The sequence below is a fragment of the Xiphophorus maculatus genome, chromosome 24, assembly GCF_002775205.1.
Source record: "Xiphophorus maculatus strain JP 163 A chromosome 24, X_maculatus-5.0-male, whole genome shotgun sequence".
In the NCBI taxonomy this organism is placed as follows: domain Eukaryota; kingdom Metazoa; phylum Chordata; class Actinopteri; order Cyprinodontiformes; family Poeciliidae; genus Xiphophorus; species Xiphophorus maculatus.
In genome coordinates, this window is record NC_036466.1 from 2,579,955 (window position 1) to 2,597,006 (window position 17,052).

The 17,052-nt window shown below is 38.7% G+C and overlaps 1 protein-coding gene across 9 annotated transcripts in view; it reads left to right on the plus strand.

Annotated features, from left to right (window-relative positions):
* dmd (dystrophin) overlaps positions 1 to 17,052 on the plus strand; it is a 248,638-nt gene that overhangs the window by 112,521 nt on the left and 119,065 nt on the right. For 8 of the 9 annotated variants that reach the window (XM_023329879.1, XM_023329880.1, XM_023329881.1 and 5 more), the window contains exons 6-13: positions 830 to 931; positions 3,708 to 3,778; positions 4,580 to 4,698; positions 6,607 to 6,803; positions 12,923 to 13,051; positions 14,966 to 15,061; positions 15,901 to 15,999; positions 16,093 to 16,274. In XM_023329879.1, the coding sequence (XP_023185647.1) occupies positions 830 to 931; positions 3,708 to 3,778; positions 4,580 to 4,698; positions 6,607 to 6,803; positions 12,923 to 13,051; positions 14,966 to 15,061; positions 15,901 to 15,999; positions 16,093 to 16,274 (995 nt within the window). The remainder of the gene's footprint in view (positions 1 to 829; positions 932 to 3,707; positions 3,779 to 4,579; positions 4,699 to 6,606; positions 6,804 to 12,922; positions 13,052 to 14,965; positions 15,062 to 15,900; positions 16,000 to 16,092; positions 16,275 to 17,052) is intronic. The other variant, XM_023329882.1, reaches the window with a different exon arrangement.

A 17,052-nucleotide genomic window follows, 5' to 3' on the forward strand; every position in this document is an offset into this window, starting at 1 on the left:
ATGTTTTTTTTAATAAGTTTTTAAACGCACATGTTCTTTATCTTCCACTATTGTCAAGTAAAACCTGATAAAATACATTAAAGTTCAACATTGCAGCACAACGTAGGAACATTCAAGGGACAAGGTTACGTTGTGCAACAGCTAAATAAAAACAATCTCTTCTGTTTTTGCTTACAGAAAATGTTTACAATTTTTATTCATCCCGGCAAACAATCCGCAGATCATAACGCATGAAGACAGGAAAGTTAATGTGGAAGTGAAAGAGATTAGCACTGACGCTACAAATCCTCTCTTTGCGTTTGTGGGTTTTAGCTGGAAGAAATGTCGAGATTGCATTTTTTTTTCAAAGCCATTACCCATCTGGTGAAGGGAAAAGCACGGTTCTTTGTTTTCCACACAAGTTCAAACAATTGCTCCGAAACTGTCACTCACACCTGCCAGAAATCCTCCGTGTGGGGATAAAAACGTATGTAAACACGGCCCGCCGCATGGATTTCCGCCTATAGAAGTGTCCTTCAGCTTTGTGCTTTAACTGAGCCCGTGCTGTTTGGCGGAGGTACGGCTGTTGAAAATGCAAAATGTCCCACAGACGGGCCGCAGCCAACCCGCTTGGACAGTGTTGGGGTTCATTTAAGGGACCTACTGTCGTTTTAAGAATACGTTTTTCAAACGGGGAACTTCTTTAAAACTCAGTGTGAGGAGAGAAACTCAGCTGGGCGGAGAAGTTTCCACCCTAAACAATAAAACGTGTTTAGTTTCTCTGGGCCTGGAAATCATTTCACTTTTCTGGGTTGGTTTTTCCACCTGCCTCTTCTGTTTGTGTGTTCAGGTAAAGGATGTGATGAAGGATGTGATGGCGGGCCTACAGCAGACCAACAGTGAGAAGATTCTGCTGAGCTGGGTTCGTCAGAACACACGGCAGTACCCTCAGGTATGACGCGTTACGTTACAGTCTTAAGTTTGAAACGCCATTAATAAGTTTCATTTTCTTTCAGAATTTGATGCGTGTAAAGATCCTATTTGAGCAGAGAATGGTATAATCCAAGCTACTTTAGTGAATGTGAAAATCAAAATGATTTATTTCAAAAAAATTTATTGCTCGTAAAGAAAAGATAAAAGTAAATTGTTTGCTGTTTTGTATTAAGATCCCTGGGAAAAAGGGATCAGATTTTTCTTCTAACATTTCTGGAAAGCAAATAAAGTAATTTTACAGTCCCTCCTTGAGGAAGTTGCAAGGTCCTGACTATTTACAACTATTAACGCAACCTGCTCATCGTTCGCAATTTTCACCGGTCTTCGCAACTTCTCCACGTCTTCTTTCCACTTTTAACACAGCTGATGTTTACAAAGGTACAAAGGGTAGCTTTACGAACGAACTGCACATTAAATTTGCGCAATTCATCAGGTACGGTAACTTTAGGGTGCTATTGTTAGCCCTTAAAACGGGGAGAATAGTTAGAGAAATGATCACAGCAGACAGAATCTCTGCTCTTCCACTTATCCTCTTGTATTGAAAGTAGGAAAAGATGTGATGGATCCTGCAAGTCATGACGCTAAACTAACCCTCTCCCAAATACAATTTAATTACTTTGTCTTTTGCGCATTTTAAATCAAATTCAAAGTAAAAGAACATAATATTAATAAAGTCAAAGTTATCAACATTGTACCTCGCAACACTATAAAGCACTTTCTCGTAAGACCAAAATAAAACTTAAAAAATGTTCTACTTTGACTGCAACTTTCTTTTTTTTTCTTTTTTTTAAAAGTCGTCTTAGGCCACAACAATCACTAAAAAAAACACCAGAGCGTCCCGAAAACACTGATTTTCACTTTACGATTTTTTATGACATCATAGGTTTATATCACAATCCTCCCACCAATGACGACTCCCCACTCAAAGCACTTGTTTGCTTTAGCTAACTGTCCGGACGCAGCTAGGTGGTAAAGACAATACCATGTTACCACCATGCTAAAATGACAGCCTCTGATATTCTGATGATAAATCACAACCACTTCTCAGTGTCAGTTTTAATTCATGTCCAACCCTCCCTCACAAAATCCCCATTCCTCCTGGAGATCCCGCCACGCCTCTCATCCAGTGTGAAGGAACCCTTATTGGATTGTCCTCCGGTTTGACTGTAATGTAATGTGCGACGGCAGCAAGCTTACTGCTTCTTTTCATGCAGCATCAATCTACATAGAGCTGGACTTAGACAGCTTTATTGGACCTCGTGCGCAATTCATTTGTAGCCTCCCAGTTCATATATATTCACTCTGTACAGACTTTATCAACACAGTCGTCAATTCAGCAGCACACTAAGCTTAACGTTATTGTGAGAGAGGCTCTGTTATGTTCCTTTGAGTCATTATTGAATTTAATGACTTTGGTTCGCTAACAGTTGGTTAAGGTAATCAACTGTAATGCACAAAAGACATAAATATACATAACGCCTTTAAGCTAAGTTTCTAAATCTACAACAAAGCTGATATTTATTTTAAAGCAGTAGTTTGGATGCTACAGTTTTCACTTTATATGAACAATGTAATGCCACAATATGTAATAAAATAATAAAACCAGACTTTAAAAGGTATTAAACACATTGTGTAATAATTGATGCAAAATGCAATGGATCCTTGAATGCATTTTGCAATACTTTCTGCCGCATTACGTAATGATATTATTACATGTTGCGACGATTATTCCAAGAATGTAGCAGTAGCTCTTATTTTAGAGATGTTAATGTAATAATGTGGCACATTATGTAATAAATGATCATAACTGTGTTCATCATAATCATTGAACTTCTAATAACATGATGTTGATCCTTTTGAATTGAAGGTTTTATTGACGAATGTCGTTCAACGCAAAACGATTCAAAGTATTTGATTACAAACAAATAATAAGTTATTTATAATAATTGGGCTAAATTATTGTAATTTATCGTAATTATTATAAATTATTATAATTTGTAATAATTGTAATAATTATTAAAAAATTATGTTTCATTACATTTGAAAGTCCGATTTTATTACACTCTTAAGTGTCCATTATAATGTTTTGTTAATGTCTAATGAAGCGAAACTATCAACGTATTTATTTAAAAATAAACTCTACCTTATAAAGTGCTACCATTAGAAGAGTTTTTTGGCTCTTTCTCTGGGCGCCACCGAGGAATGGGGTGGCACAGGTGTGCTCTACCAGTTGCAAAATGAATTAATCATTCTATTGTTTTTTGGCATGTCATTAAAGTCCATATTACCTGGTGTTATGTACAGTATGACTATGAAAATATGGCCGTACCTCACTGTTAATTGTACTAAAGTCGGTATCTGATTCAGTGCAGGACTGAATACTAAGAACGTTTTAAACTTTATCACAGAAGAGATTTTTTTTTAAAGCACAGCTCAACATTTATTCTATCTGTGAAAACACAAAAAGGGGGGACTTTATTGCTTTTTTAGCATTTTGTTTGGCTGAAAAGCTACTGTAACAGACTGAGCATAATGAACCTTCCTCTGACTTCCAGCTCTTTGCCTTTCGGAGCATTTTAAAAGCTTTGTATCCTCTTTTCGCTTCATGCATTCAAAGCTCTGTCTGCCATCAACTGAACGAGTCCCTGCGCTTCCAGGACGGAGTTTCAGCTGTGGGTTTAACGGCTCGCAGTCGCACTCCGCCTCCTTAGGTTTCATATTGTCTCTGTCCTCAGGTGAATGTGGTTAACTTCTCCAGTAGCTGGAATGATGGATTGGCCTTCAACGCCCTCATCCACAGCCACAGGTGCAGTACAATGACATGTTTGTGCTAGAGAGCTGAGAAGGAACAAAGGCGTCGGAGCACAAACATTGTATAAGGGTGGAAAAGAAATAAAAAAGGACAAGTAAATGCTGAGTTTTAATAAGCAATGTTGAGAATGTCTCTTTATCTCTAGAATATCTCCCAGGCCCTTGTAATTCAAAACTAATATTAGAAATGATCTTTACAGCATAGAAGTCTGAGTTGAGGCAAGGTCAAAATTGACTACAATTAAGTTTCTCTTGTTTCATTAACCGAACATCTTGAAGGCGGAGTATTACGTAAAATTGATTTTTTTCTTTAGCTATACATCATGTTATAATGTTATTCCTCTCAAAAACACACCTGGAGTGTCGCCTTGATTCTTTCATGCATGTTTGAGAAATCCTTTAGTCTCCCTTGGCAACCACTCATCTGCTGAGCTCATTATAGGAGCTACTTCTCAGTGCAACGCTGCTAAAGGGTTAATAGAGGAGCCATGTTGTGATGACTTCCTGTAGGCAGAGTTACGGAAAGAGCAGGAGTTTCTTAAAGAGACAGAGGCCCAATTTCAAGTTGTTAAAATACAAAGTCAAATTTCTTTTAAGTCACATTTGACATATGCAGCATTATTATAACAACTGAAAGTAACATAGTCACTTCACTGTGTGTTGAAATTGCAGGTAGGATTTTTCAAGCTGTTTATTTTAAGGTTTTTTTCTACACTTACAAGGGGTGATAGTTAGATAAACTAAAAAAGTTTAAAAACCCGGAGCTCGACATGCGTTCCCTCTGCCGTCTTGCCAGGCCGGAGCTGTTCGATTGGAGCGCGGTGGAGAAGAAGACATCGGCGATCGACAGGCTGGAGCACGCCTTCAGTAAGGCCGAGCAGCACTTGGGCATCGAGAGACTCCTGGACCCCGAAGGTAACCGGCAAACACATCCACTCCCATCACCTGTAAAGGTAGGGAAGATAAGAAGAGCTTTTACCAAACGCGGGGCCTGTTTTGAAGTGGACCACTGAAGTGGTGAAAAGAAAAAAAACAAACACACACCAGGACATCGGTGCCATCTATCTTTGCCAGATTCCCCCAGTTCAATTTGCTCTGTTAATCAAAACTGTCAGGCAGGGATAAAGAGAATAACACTAACCATTTCCTCTATCTCTTCCGTCCCACTGTTTTCATTCGTCTTGTTTTCCTTGGCATCTCCATCTCATTATGTGTTCATTTGGCTGCTCTGCCTCAGACACACCGTGATCTGTCTCTTTCACTTACACCCCTGGTTGACTTGCATGTCCACAGGCTCTTTGCCACCTTTCTTGAGAAAGCACTCCTTTATACCTGAAGCCTTCTGCTTTAAAAAAAAATAATAAAAAGAAGAAGAAGAAAAAAAATCCCTCCTCAGTCTTAATTCGGCTGCAAGTCTCAGTACAAGCTGGCTGACTGACACATACTCAAAGCTGTGGAAGATAATAAGCAGTCTAAACAAAGGCCTGCAGTAAATCATGAGAAAAATGGAGGGGGGGAGTGACTGAAGCGGCTGAAGGACGGTCTAAATTATGCAGCCTGTAAGATCGCTCAGTGGCGGGCATATGCTTGGATTGTTTTTAAGCTCCATCTTCACAGTTGTTTGCTTTTTCAAGGCGTTTTTGCTCATTATGACACAAACAAACCACATTGTTTCAGTCGGTCTTTTTATTTAGACTAAAGCAGACCAGAGCAAGCTCCATGGGATCGCTTTAGTGAAGTTGAGTTTATTTGCACTGCGCATTTCAGCAGCGAAGTGTTTTGTGCTGTAAAAACAGTTATGAAACGGCAACAAACATTACCTTCCATTATCAAAATCCTCAAGAATAATCATCATCAAAAATATTTAAAATTAAGGGTCCTAAACAGGTGGGAACTTAGTGTTTCAGCAGTTTTGCAGTTTTCTTGAAGTTTGTTCCATATCAGTGGAGGATAGTAATTTAATGTCCTTTTTTAAAAACCAAGGCTGATCCTTTCTGTTACAATGCTATTAGGCTGTTAATATAATTAAATAAAACTAGTGAAATAACAAAAACTGAAATTGAGAAAACATTTTTGCTAACTGAAATAAATAAAAAGGGTAACTGGAACTATATTGTGCGCTTATAAAACTAACTGAAACCTACTGAAATTAGAGATATAATATCCTTCATGTTCATGTTTATAAATCTTCTTAACATTTTGAATTGAGTATTTTTTTCACCTACAGTCCTCCATGTTCCTCCTGGAGGCGCTAAAGGCTAGTCCGTAAAATGGCGACAGGAAAAGTTGGGAGAAAACACCGGAGTCAGTCGTTGTTTAAGAATAATTGAATCCATTACCCAATCGATGCATACATAATCACAATGCAATACTTTGACCTTGTTTTGAATCGAAAAAACTAATACTGTAAATAACATTTATTTAATAACTAATCAAATTTAGCAAACGCACTTATGAAACTAATTAAAACTATCTGAATTAGACAAAATGTCACAATGAAATAAAACTACACTACAATGAAAAATCCAGAACTAACATAGCACTGCAACACAAGCTAACTCTTTTACCTTTTTGCTAACAAAATAATGCTAACTTTATAAGATTAATGGACGGAGCCCGACTGTTTTCCAAATCCTGTCACAACCAGAAGCATTTCCAATATCTTTAATATTTCTCTCTTAACAGATTTCTTCCTCTCTGCCAGCTTCTAAATAGCTCTCAGCAACATGTGGGGGAGAGGAAGAGGAGAAAACGTTGGATTTGTCACATTAAGAGTGATTTTTATTTATTTTTCCTTCATTTTTTGCACTCTGTGCTCCGTAGATGTGGCCGTCTCGCACCCCGACAAGAAGAGCATCATCATGTACGTGACGTCGCTCTTCCGGGTTCTCCCCCAAATCGTTTCCATAGAGGCCATCCAGGAAGTGGAGTCGCTGCCGTCGGCGACCACGGCCGGCGTCTCCCGCGTGACAACGGAGGAACACTATCAGATCCAGACTCAGCAGCGCTTCTCTCAGCAGGTTGGAAACCCGCGTTTCCACACACTCAGTGTTTCGTGTCTAATTGCGTTTGTGGAACAAAACTTCCGGAAAATATTCTGTGGACGGACGGGACAAAGACAGAACTTGTTGTCCTGTTACATTTGGTGTAAAGCACAGCGTTTCAGGAAAAGAAAATCTTTAAAAAAAAAAAACAAAAAAAAACATTTGACAACTAGTTGATGGTCAAAGTTCCCTCTACGGTGATGAAAAGATTTATTGTATAACAAGCCACAAAAACAGAAACAAATTTCACAACTGTAATTGTAGTTATACAGCTGGACTGATTCTAACATGGTTTAAATCATAATGTGTTGTCAAGATGTTTCATTCTTGCTTCTTTTAAACTAAAACTTGAAGTCAAACAGTTCCTTATGATCAGATTAATATCATTAATTTGGTAAAACTACATTAATCTACATACATTAAAAAAATGTAATTACAATAGTTCAGAACATTACTAAACTCAGATTAAAGATCACTAAGCAATTTTCTGTCGGTCGTGTTAACTGGCTGGACTTTGCTTGATGTGAAGATAATTCAAAGACAACTCTGTGAAGAAGTGCTGGTTGCTATGGGGACTCACGTCTTTCCACAAGACAGTTGAATAGAAATAAAAAAGTTAGACCAAAGAAACATTCAATGTGCAAAAACTGCAAAATCTTATTTTTGAAAATAAAAGAAAACACGTTGATCCATCTGGTTGTCACAGTTGCGAATTCTTCTGTGTCTTCTGACAGGTTAAAGGGAACTTTCACTTCTTCTAGCTTCAAACTAAAATGTTAGAGATGAAATTTCATGGAAGTGAGTTAGTTTTGCTGTGTGCACTCAGGGTTGACACACTTTTCGTCTTCCCAATCACACTCATACCTCAAGGCATTTCTTCTGTCAATGTTTCTGGACAGTGGGAGGAAGCTGGAGTACCAGGAGTTAACCCATGAATACACAGGATGAACATCCAGCCTCATGCAGAAAGACCCCTGGGCTTGAATCCATCGCATTTCTAATCACTGTTCCATCATGCAGCCCCAATTTTAAAGTGTTGACTCAAATTTACAGTTGAATTTGACTAGGCCATTATAATATAAACATGATACGTTGATTTAAATGAGTCATTCTCAAGCCTTTTTAAGCAGATTCTGTATTAGTAAAAGCCAAGATTTCCGATTTCTGGAGAAAACAGGATAGCTAAATATTTAGCTTTCTTACTAAACTAAATATATGTTTTTATCTAAATATTTAGGTTGCTAGGTAAATATGTAGGTCCAATTAAATATTTAGCTTAGATTCAATATTTACCTATCCTATTTTTAAAGTGGAATATCAAAATAAAAGCTGGGTTTTGTGTATCTCTATATAAACCTCTGAATCTCTTCAGTCATTGCTCAAGCGATGTTTTTTTTTTATATATTATCATCAATTCTTCTTTTATCAACTTATCCAACGTTGAAAACAGGAAATGCCAGGTGCTCCATAGATATCGAGTTGGAACACTTCCTGTTCATGTTTAATTCAATCTTAAGTTGCCATAGAGCAGCTTAAAAAGTTTAAGACTTCGTGTTTATTCATTTGAAAGAGAAAATGATTTGTATCACATTGAATCAATGTATTGTCTTCGTAAAACCTGTCAAATTATTTCAACGCCAGATGGAAAAATATCCGACTTTCCAGAAGCTCATCAAAGTAACGCCTCTGGAAATGGATGCTGTAATCGAAGCTAAAGGCAATCCAACTAAATATAGTATTAAATAGAACGAATCTATGGCAAACGTTTTCATTTTAAATCTTTTCAGCAGAACAGTAAAATCATAGTTTAGAAACAGAGGAAATCTCATAGCTGAGCTCCAGTTGAGAGCTTGTTAATTTTTCCCTCTGCTCTTCTTCTCCCAAGCAGTTTCTGTCTGAAGTAGAGATCAGTGTTTTTGCGCAATTCATCTTTCTGACTGTAGGGGCTCATTAGCTTTATATCCCCGCTCTTATTTAGCTTGCAAATAAATTACACCACACTCAAGCTCACATACAAATGCAAATCTCAGTAAGACACATTACATTTGGGGTTGTAATGTGACAAAACATGCACAGACCCCGTACCTTGCCGCGCTTTTACAGCGGCGCTTTAATTTTGTGTCGGCCTTAATTGCCAACCATCTGTACGTTGGTTCAGTCATCCGTTTCGCAGCCAGGATTTCAGGTAGCAGTCTCGGCGGTGGGGAGGTTACCAGATGTTCTCCCCGCTTGCCATAATTTCCTCCAGCTCGCTCCGAGGAACGGGCGGCGTGCTGAAGGAACGGGCTTCGACCGGCGTTCGTTCAGCGCCGCCGCCTGCAAACGCATGGCCTCAGAAATGAAAACCGACGTTCGATTCGACACAGAACCACAGATTAAAATGCTGTAAAACAGAGAGAAGAAAAAAAAATCTGCTCCCACGAGTGACATCTGCTCTCACCTTTCAAGCTCAGTTAGGCAGAGGTCAGCGGCCAATCACAGCAGATTGGGGTGAAATTACTGGGATAACTGCAGCAGTCACATCGGACTCACTATTTGAGAGCAGAAAGAATAAACCTGCAAGGAATTCAGAGTCAGTAACAAGACAAGGCAAGATGTGAAACTGAAACGTTTAGCTTTCGAAGGGAAGCTGGAGGATGAGGATTATGAAGAGTGAGCTGAAGAGCAGACCAAAAAAAACAAAAAACTACAGGAAACAAGCAAGACGACAATAAAATAAAAGATACAGACAGTGAATAAAGGTCCTGACAGGAGCTATTATTTCCCTCCTCCATCATCTGTCACCAACAACAGCACTTCTACCACTTCCTCACATTAATATTATACTACCACCTGGGGCTCAGCGGGGTGAAGGACCTTAACTTTTCATGAAGGAATATATGAAAAATAACTCGATTGAAACTTGGAGATGATTACCTAAATCTGGTGAAATGCACCGAATCCCCACACACACACGCACACGCCCGCACACACACCCCGATCCATCCATCTGACGCCCGGGGCAGGTAGAGAGGAAAACGAAAGCTTGATGTTATTTTCAGGGGAACATTTGATCCGGGGGTTAGCTGCTCTCCAGCTGCTTCCTCATTGAGCCGAGTGAAAATCCTGGAAAGAAGAGGTGAGGAAACCAAGGTTTCCTCAGAAAACTTCGGTGCATGAGCCCGGTGGTGGAGTGTGAGGGCAGTCATTCATCCAGTGGCCCGTTGTGTTTTTGAGTTTAAAAAATGTCTAAAGACGACAGGAAATTTGAAAATACCACTTGATAATTATGTCTTATTTAAAGATTGGAAGATTAATACCTGAACACCATCTATAAAGTCTTAAAAAATGCAAACATTTTTAAAAAGACGTAAAAAAAAAAAAAAAGAAGCAATGCTATGTCTGGTGGGGTCAAAAGTAAAGCCTGGTGGCTTTAATGTGTGTATAAAAATTCTTGCTGTAACTGCGAAATAATTTCCCTGCTGGGATGAATAAAGTAATTCTATCTATCTATCTATCTATCTATCTATCTATCTATCTATCTATCTATCTATCTATCTATCTATCTATCTATCTATCTATCTATCTATCTATCTATCTATCTATCTATCTATCTATCTATCTATCTATCTATCTATCTATCTATCTAATAAGGCTAATAATGGGGGAAACCCTGGGAAATGCACAAAAATGTCAGGTGATGGTGAATCTGAAGGTAGAATATACAGATAAACAGCTGGAAAGTGACAAATTCATGTTTTATAGTGTGTGATGGAAAGTTTCAAAAAACAAAACCCGTTGCAGAAGAGCAGAGACTGAAACAGGAGAGACTGGTTAAAATGAAAGCCGATTCATGTTAGAATGTCCCAGTCAAAGGTGCTTCTACATTTATCATTGTATCCTCTATAGCTTATAGTTCATTTGTTTAAAAATAAAATAAAAGCAAAGAGATACAGAGAGAGAGACTTCTCTACCTTGTGCTGGTCTAATCTCACAAAACCCCAACAAAGAACACAGAAGTCTATGGTTGTAAGTGGAGGAAAAAAGCAAAAAAAAAAAAAGTTTTTGCAAGATTCTGTTTTTGTTCAGTGCAGATAAGAGCTGACATCTGCACAGTTTGACTCCAGCAGAGATGTGAAGGTCTGAACCAAACATGCCCTCTTAGTCCTGGGCAGAAGTCTTCCACTGATGGAACTTATAGATTTTTCTTTTTTATTTATTTATTTTCTTTATGTTGTTCTTCTTCAGACTTTCTTAAAGCCTGATTGCTGTCAAGATGTATTTACTAAGCAAGTAAACACTGACATATAATTTATTCAAGTATAAAATTGCCTCTAATTTTATGCACTTAGTTGCCAACAACAATCTGTTACATAATTTGTTCCATTATTGCATTTATAAAACATGGTTTGATAGAGCGATGTCTTTACTGGAAAAAGTAGATAAATGGTGTGAGCCAAAGGCCAAAGTTTTCCGTGCAATTTGTCCTTCATTTATATATTTTTTAAGCAAACTACATTTTTGTTTTTATTTATCTGGCTTCTGAAGTTCCTTTAGGGGGACACACTGTGACATAAAGCCATGTCAAAACGTTTAACCCTTTCTATGATTCAAGAAAAACAACATAAAAGGCGACATAGAAGAGGTTTTTAGGCCATATTTGTCAATTTTAGGGACAAATATGTGTTCTAATTGATAGCTGAATGTTATCTAAAATGACTAAAATAGTAATGCTCACTTAAAGTCTTCAAATAGAGTTGGCATGTATCTGGAGAACAAGAGAACCAAGCAGTGATCCCTGTGGAACACCTAATTGTATTTAATCCATTGAAGCTAACAAACCCTCACCTCCAACTCATGATGGTGCGATCGACACCAGAAGTTGGTGATCTGTGGAAATGTGGGGTGTTTTCCCTTATTCCTCAATGTTTGTCCGAGCGGAAGGTCAGCAACTTTTACGCTTTTCCCAGCACCTGAAACTGTCGAATCAGCGCGTAGAAAGCAGGCAAATCTCCAGAAACCCAGTGAGGTGGCACTTTGAACACGGCCTCATCGTCATTTCTCAGCAAAAACCCACTGAGCAAATCCGTAACCATAAATGCATTTAGACTTTGGGAACAGTTCTGAATGAGCTAAACCCTGACCACGCTCCATGTCGTGTATTAAACACACTTTTCTTCTTTTTTTTATTTTTTGGTTTAAAAAAAATGCTCGAGTAACTGAGGGTGAAACGTAAGAGTCACTGTATGGCCTCTGATTCAAGGAAGTAAAAATGGTTCTGAAGAAAAGCTTCACTTGCTTTGACTGTGCCACTGTTCCCATGATATAACACTGTGTCTCTGCCTGTACCTGTCTGTATTGTCTGCCTCTAAAGCTGGGTTTCCATCCAGAGACTTTCTCAAAAATGTGAAAGACCTAATGTGCTGTACTGTTAAAGAACAAAAAGAGACCATTTTAAATAATTTTCCATGTTTTATTATTGCATTTATCTGAAATCAGATGCTGGTAAGCCCTTTGTTTTTCATGCACATGGCAGATTTTTAGCTAGAATCAGTCTTTTATTTTACGGACATGTTTATTCCCATCATAATCTTAAATTAACAAACAGTTTATAATTTTTTTTTTAATTTCAACCTATTAAATCACAGGAAAAGTTAATAATTGGATTTAATTCACTAGCATTTTCAGACAAAAATCTGTAAATCTCACATCAAACCAAACCTGTTCAAATAATTCAGGTACAACCTACCAGTTTGACTTGACTTAAATTGTCCCCGTTTGTTTCTGAACGTCCCAAAAGATTAGTTTGACATTTGGATGGAAACTTTTCGCTTCACTTTCTCCTGCATCTCTTTTTTTTTAGCCACTTTCAAACTTTCACTTCCTGCATCCCGCTCCCCCCTCTCTCTCTCTCCACCCTGTTTATTTTCTGCTTTTCACTCCTCTGTGTATTGTGGCTGTTGGAATTGTTTGCACACTGTTTTACATTCTTCTGCCTCTATCTGTCCTTTCTTTATTCTGCCTCTTTGCCAACTCTTCCTACCTCTCTGTCTATCTCTGTCCTCCTCTTCTTTTTCTTCTTCTTCTTCTTCTTCTTCTCTGTCTTTGCCTCTCAGATCACAGTGAGTGTGGCTCAGGGGCGCGTGCGGAGCCCCTCCCCTCAGCCTCGCTATAAAAGCTATGCCTACACCCAGGCTGCATATGTCAAGTCACCAGAGCAAAAGAGGAGACGTTTTACTGAGCAGGTCCGTGTCTCGCAGTGCTAACGCTTCAACGCTAACATTTGTCTGTCCATGTTTTGGCTGAACATCTGTTTGTTTCTTTGTTTGTTTGTTTTTGCTGCCATTGACAAATGTCTATAAAAACTAGTCTGGGAATATATTTGGAAACTTGTAGCTTATTGAAATCATAATTAAAATGTTCATTATCTGATTCTAAATCGATCAAGTTCAGTTAAAAAAATCTTGTGACTCATACTTCAATTAGTTATTGTTGATGTTCACAGTTTCTGCATTAAATTATGTTTAAATTTATCGACACGTTGTGATGCTCCCATTGAACAAACAGTGGAGGAAAAACTAAAGCTAACAATCCTGACAGTTTGGACGTTTTTCAAGCATTAGTTGGAATTTATCGTCACAATGGTAAATCAAAATTCTTCTCAGAAATTTATCACGATAATCAATCAGTCAAGTTTATTTGTATAACACGTTTCAGCAACAAGTGTTATACATCATAAAAATACAAAAAAATAGAGTCAACAAGTGAGAAAACCAGACAAACATCACGTTTTGATGAGTGCCATCATCAAAATCATCAACACACATCAACTATGTCGGTCAACTTTTCATTTATTTTGGTTGAAAAGCAACTCTAAACAGGCAGGGTTTTAGTCCACATTTCAACCAACTCAGTGCTTTGTTGCAACACCAGCAGGGACGCCATGGTGCCAAAGGCCATCATTGATTTTGGAAAGTTGAGGGAACACCCTGCACCTGAAGTAGCTTCATTTTTGTGTCTCTCCACTCTTCCTCCAGACTTCTGGACCTTTATTAGCAAATTAAGTCAAAATTTTACCAAACTGCTTTCCTTTCCACTTCTTCAACAGCGACCATCTGCGGCTCTCCCTCCTATTGGAGGGTGTCAATGACTGTTGGCAAGACAACCATCAAGTGGGCAGTGATTGTCAGCCACTTTCTGATAAACTGGATCTTGGGTTTTCATTTTTACAGAAGTAATTATGTAGTGGTTTCCCTGTTTAAGTTCAATTACTACTTCTTTTTTTTTAAAAGTAAAATAGTTGGAGGTGCACTTATATTTGAAAATATGTTAATTTAATTTGGTGTGGTGGACATTTTCTGCTGGTCTGCTGATCTTTATGTTCAAAAACCAAATGTGGAAATTCTTAGTTTCCCCAGAATACTGCGAAATGTTTCCTCGTCTTCCTCTAATAGCACAAATATTGCCTGTCCTCTCGTCTTGGGAGTTGGTAGTAGAGTTCCAGACCCAACTTTTATCTCCTGTCGTAGCCGGATGTCTACTCTTCTTCACCGCTTGTAGACAACTTCCTGATGAGCACCCCCTGGTGGCTGCAGTAACACAGTTCATCCAGGTGCTAAGAAATAGACCCAAATAAATAAATAAAAAACGAAACTTTTTTGAACTTTTAGTCAAATTTGTTTGTGTACAAATGGTTTTATTTAAAGCATTTGTAAATAGTTGCCTTGTTAACAACAAAAACATGATAATACATATAGTCATAGATATTTGCATCTGAATTAATCAGAACATTCAAAAAGTTAAATAACTTCAGAAAGTGAATTGGAACGTGAAACTCTTCAAGTGTTTATTTTTTTAGGATTATAACTTACATCTACAGAAAATGTATTATAATTTATTGCATTAAATCAACAATACGTAAAGCGCAAACACTACAGACAAGGTGTGGGATTGGGGGTGTGAGAGAGGAACGGTTGTTGAAGCTGAACTTGCCACCATTCCTTCTCTCCGTTTGTTCTCTCCTACATTCTGGTCATGTTCCCTTCATTTTGTTCCTCTAATGTCTCCCCGTCTCCTCCACATTCACCTAATGTCTGTTTTCTCGCCCCATCTCCTCCTTTCCCTTTGTCTCCTGTCGTGTGTTTTCCTCCGTTCATCAGTTCCTGACCCGCAACCAGGAGGAGCTTCAGCGGGGCCTCAGTCCTCTGCCTCCTGGATCCACCAGCCTGGAGAGCTACCAGGCTTCACTGGAGGAGGTAAATTAAAAAAAATTTAAAAACTGTAGCAACTCTCTCATGTCATGTTTGGTTTCTGTGCACATTAACTCAAAGTTACCTCATAACCCTTTGGTCTCCCTTGGCAACCATTCAGCTGTGCAAAACGCATTCCTTCACTAAGAGCTGCCTTTTCCACAAAGTTCCTCCTCTAAGCTGCAGTTTCTAAGCTGAGCTTCCGTCTCGTGTAGCACTCCTCCCTCACTCAGCTCCTTCAGACTAGCCAGCAGCAATTAGCAAACACCTGGTGGAACTGGGCATCAGCTGAGCTCATTATATGAGCTACTTCTTAGTGTAAGGCTAATAAAAAAAAATGTTATAGGGTTAATAGAGGAGTGATGCTGTGATGACTTTCTGAAGGCGGAGTTTCAGAAAGAGCAGGAGTTTTTAAAGAGACAGAAGCCCAATTTCAAGGCATTAAATTACAAAGTCAAGTTTCTTTTAAGAATAACAACTGAACTTAACATAGTTGTTTGATTGTGCTCGAAAGTTTCACTATGTGTCTTGGAAATACGTTATACTGTCCCTTTAAGAATCTGTGGTGAAACTTTAAAGTAACATTTCTCATGGCTTAATATAAATTCTCCTTCCTCTTCATAATTACACTACTATATGTTGCTCTATCACATATCTTCCTGATAAAAATTGAGTTTGTGGTTGCAGTGTGACAAAATGTGACTTAGCTTCACGGTGTGGGAATATCTTTGCCGAGTTGTAAATAAGAGTTGTAATTTTAAAACAACAGGAAACTGCTGAGTGTAGCAGAAACGCAAACGTTCCTCTTATTCCTTAAGTAACTTGTTGAGCTCTGCTTCCTACAGGTGTTGACGTGGCTGCTGTCGGCAGAGGACGACCTCCACGGCCAGCCCTCCATCTCCACCCATGTGGAGGAGGTGAAGGAGCAGTTCCACACGCATGAGGTAGGCGGAGCAAGAGAGGAGCCAAACCCTTAATTGAGCTTTTTCAATCGATTGGAAGTACGTGTGATATATCGCCCACTCTCTTTTCACCAGGGCTACATGGTGGAGCTGACCACCCATCAGGGCAGCGTGGGACGCGTCCTGCGGGCCGGCGCCGCCCTGCTGGCAGAGGGTAACCTCAGTGAGGACGAGGACTCTGAGGTCAGGGAGCAGATGAACCTCCTGAACTCCCGCTGGGAACACCTGAGAGTAGCAAGCATGGAGAGACAGAACAGGTCTGTCGACTCTTAGTACATCTTCTCACAAGCTGAGTGGTTAAGCCTTAATAATCAAGAATTGTTTATTTTAGGAGGTAGAAAAGCCTCTTAAGCAGACTCTATTGTTCCTCACTGCAAATGTCTTGAAAAAGACGGCTCTTTACTCATTTTTCACCTCACCTGAAATTTATTTGACAGTTTCACTGCCTGACACTTCTTTGTTTTATTTGTGCTCACAGTCTGCTCATTCATGACAGGAGGAGGTTACATTTTCCTTTTACGTTCTCAAAAAAGTGGTCCTTCAGCCGCACACCTCCGTTTTCTTTTAAACTTCCTCCACGCTCAGATATTGGTGAGCAAATGAATACATGTAGGGTTTTCAATGTCTTTTCTGCTGAACTATCAGTAAATGGATAATTAATTTATCACTTCTATTAACGTTTCACAGCGGATTGCCAAAATGAGTTGGCCAACAACGAGCACCGAGGTTTTCAATAAAAGTAAACTATTATATGATCTCCCTGAAGGAGGTCATATAGGTCTAACAAAATATTTCAGTTCAGGGACCTAAGCCATATTATAGAGTTTTAAACATTTAAAGTTTCAAATATAGCCATCGAGCAAGAACTAAGCGAGAACTAAAGTGGTTATATTGCTCTTCTGTCTCAATCTACTTGCACTTACTCATCTCAGTCTTGTCCAAAATGTGAATAAAACCCTACTGATGTACTGCTGGACCAGTCTAAAAATAATAAAACCTTATATTGTATTTTCTTAAGTAATTGATTTGTAATAG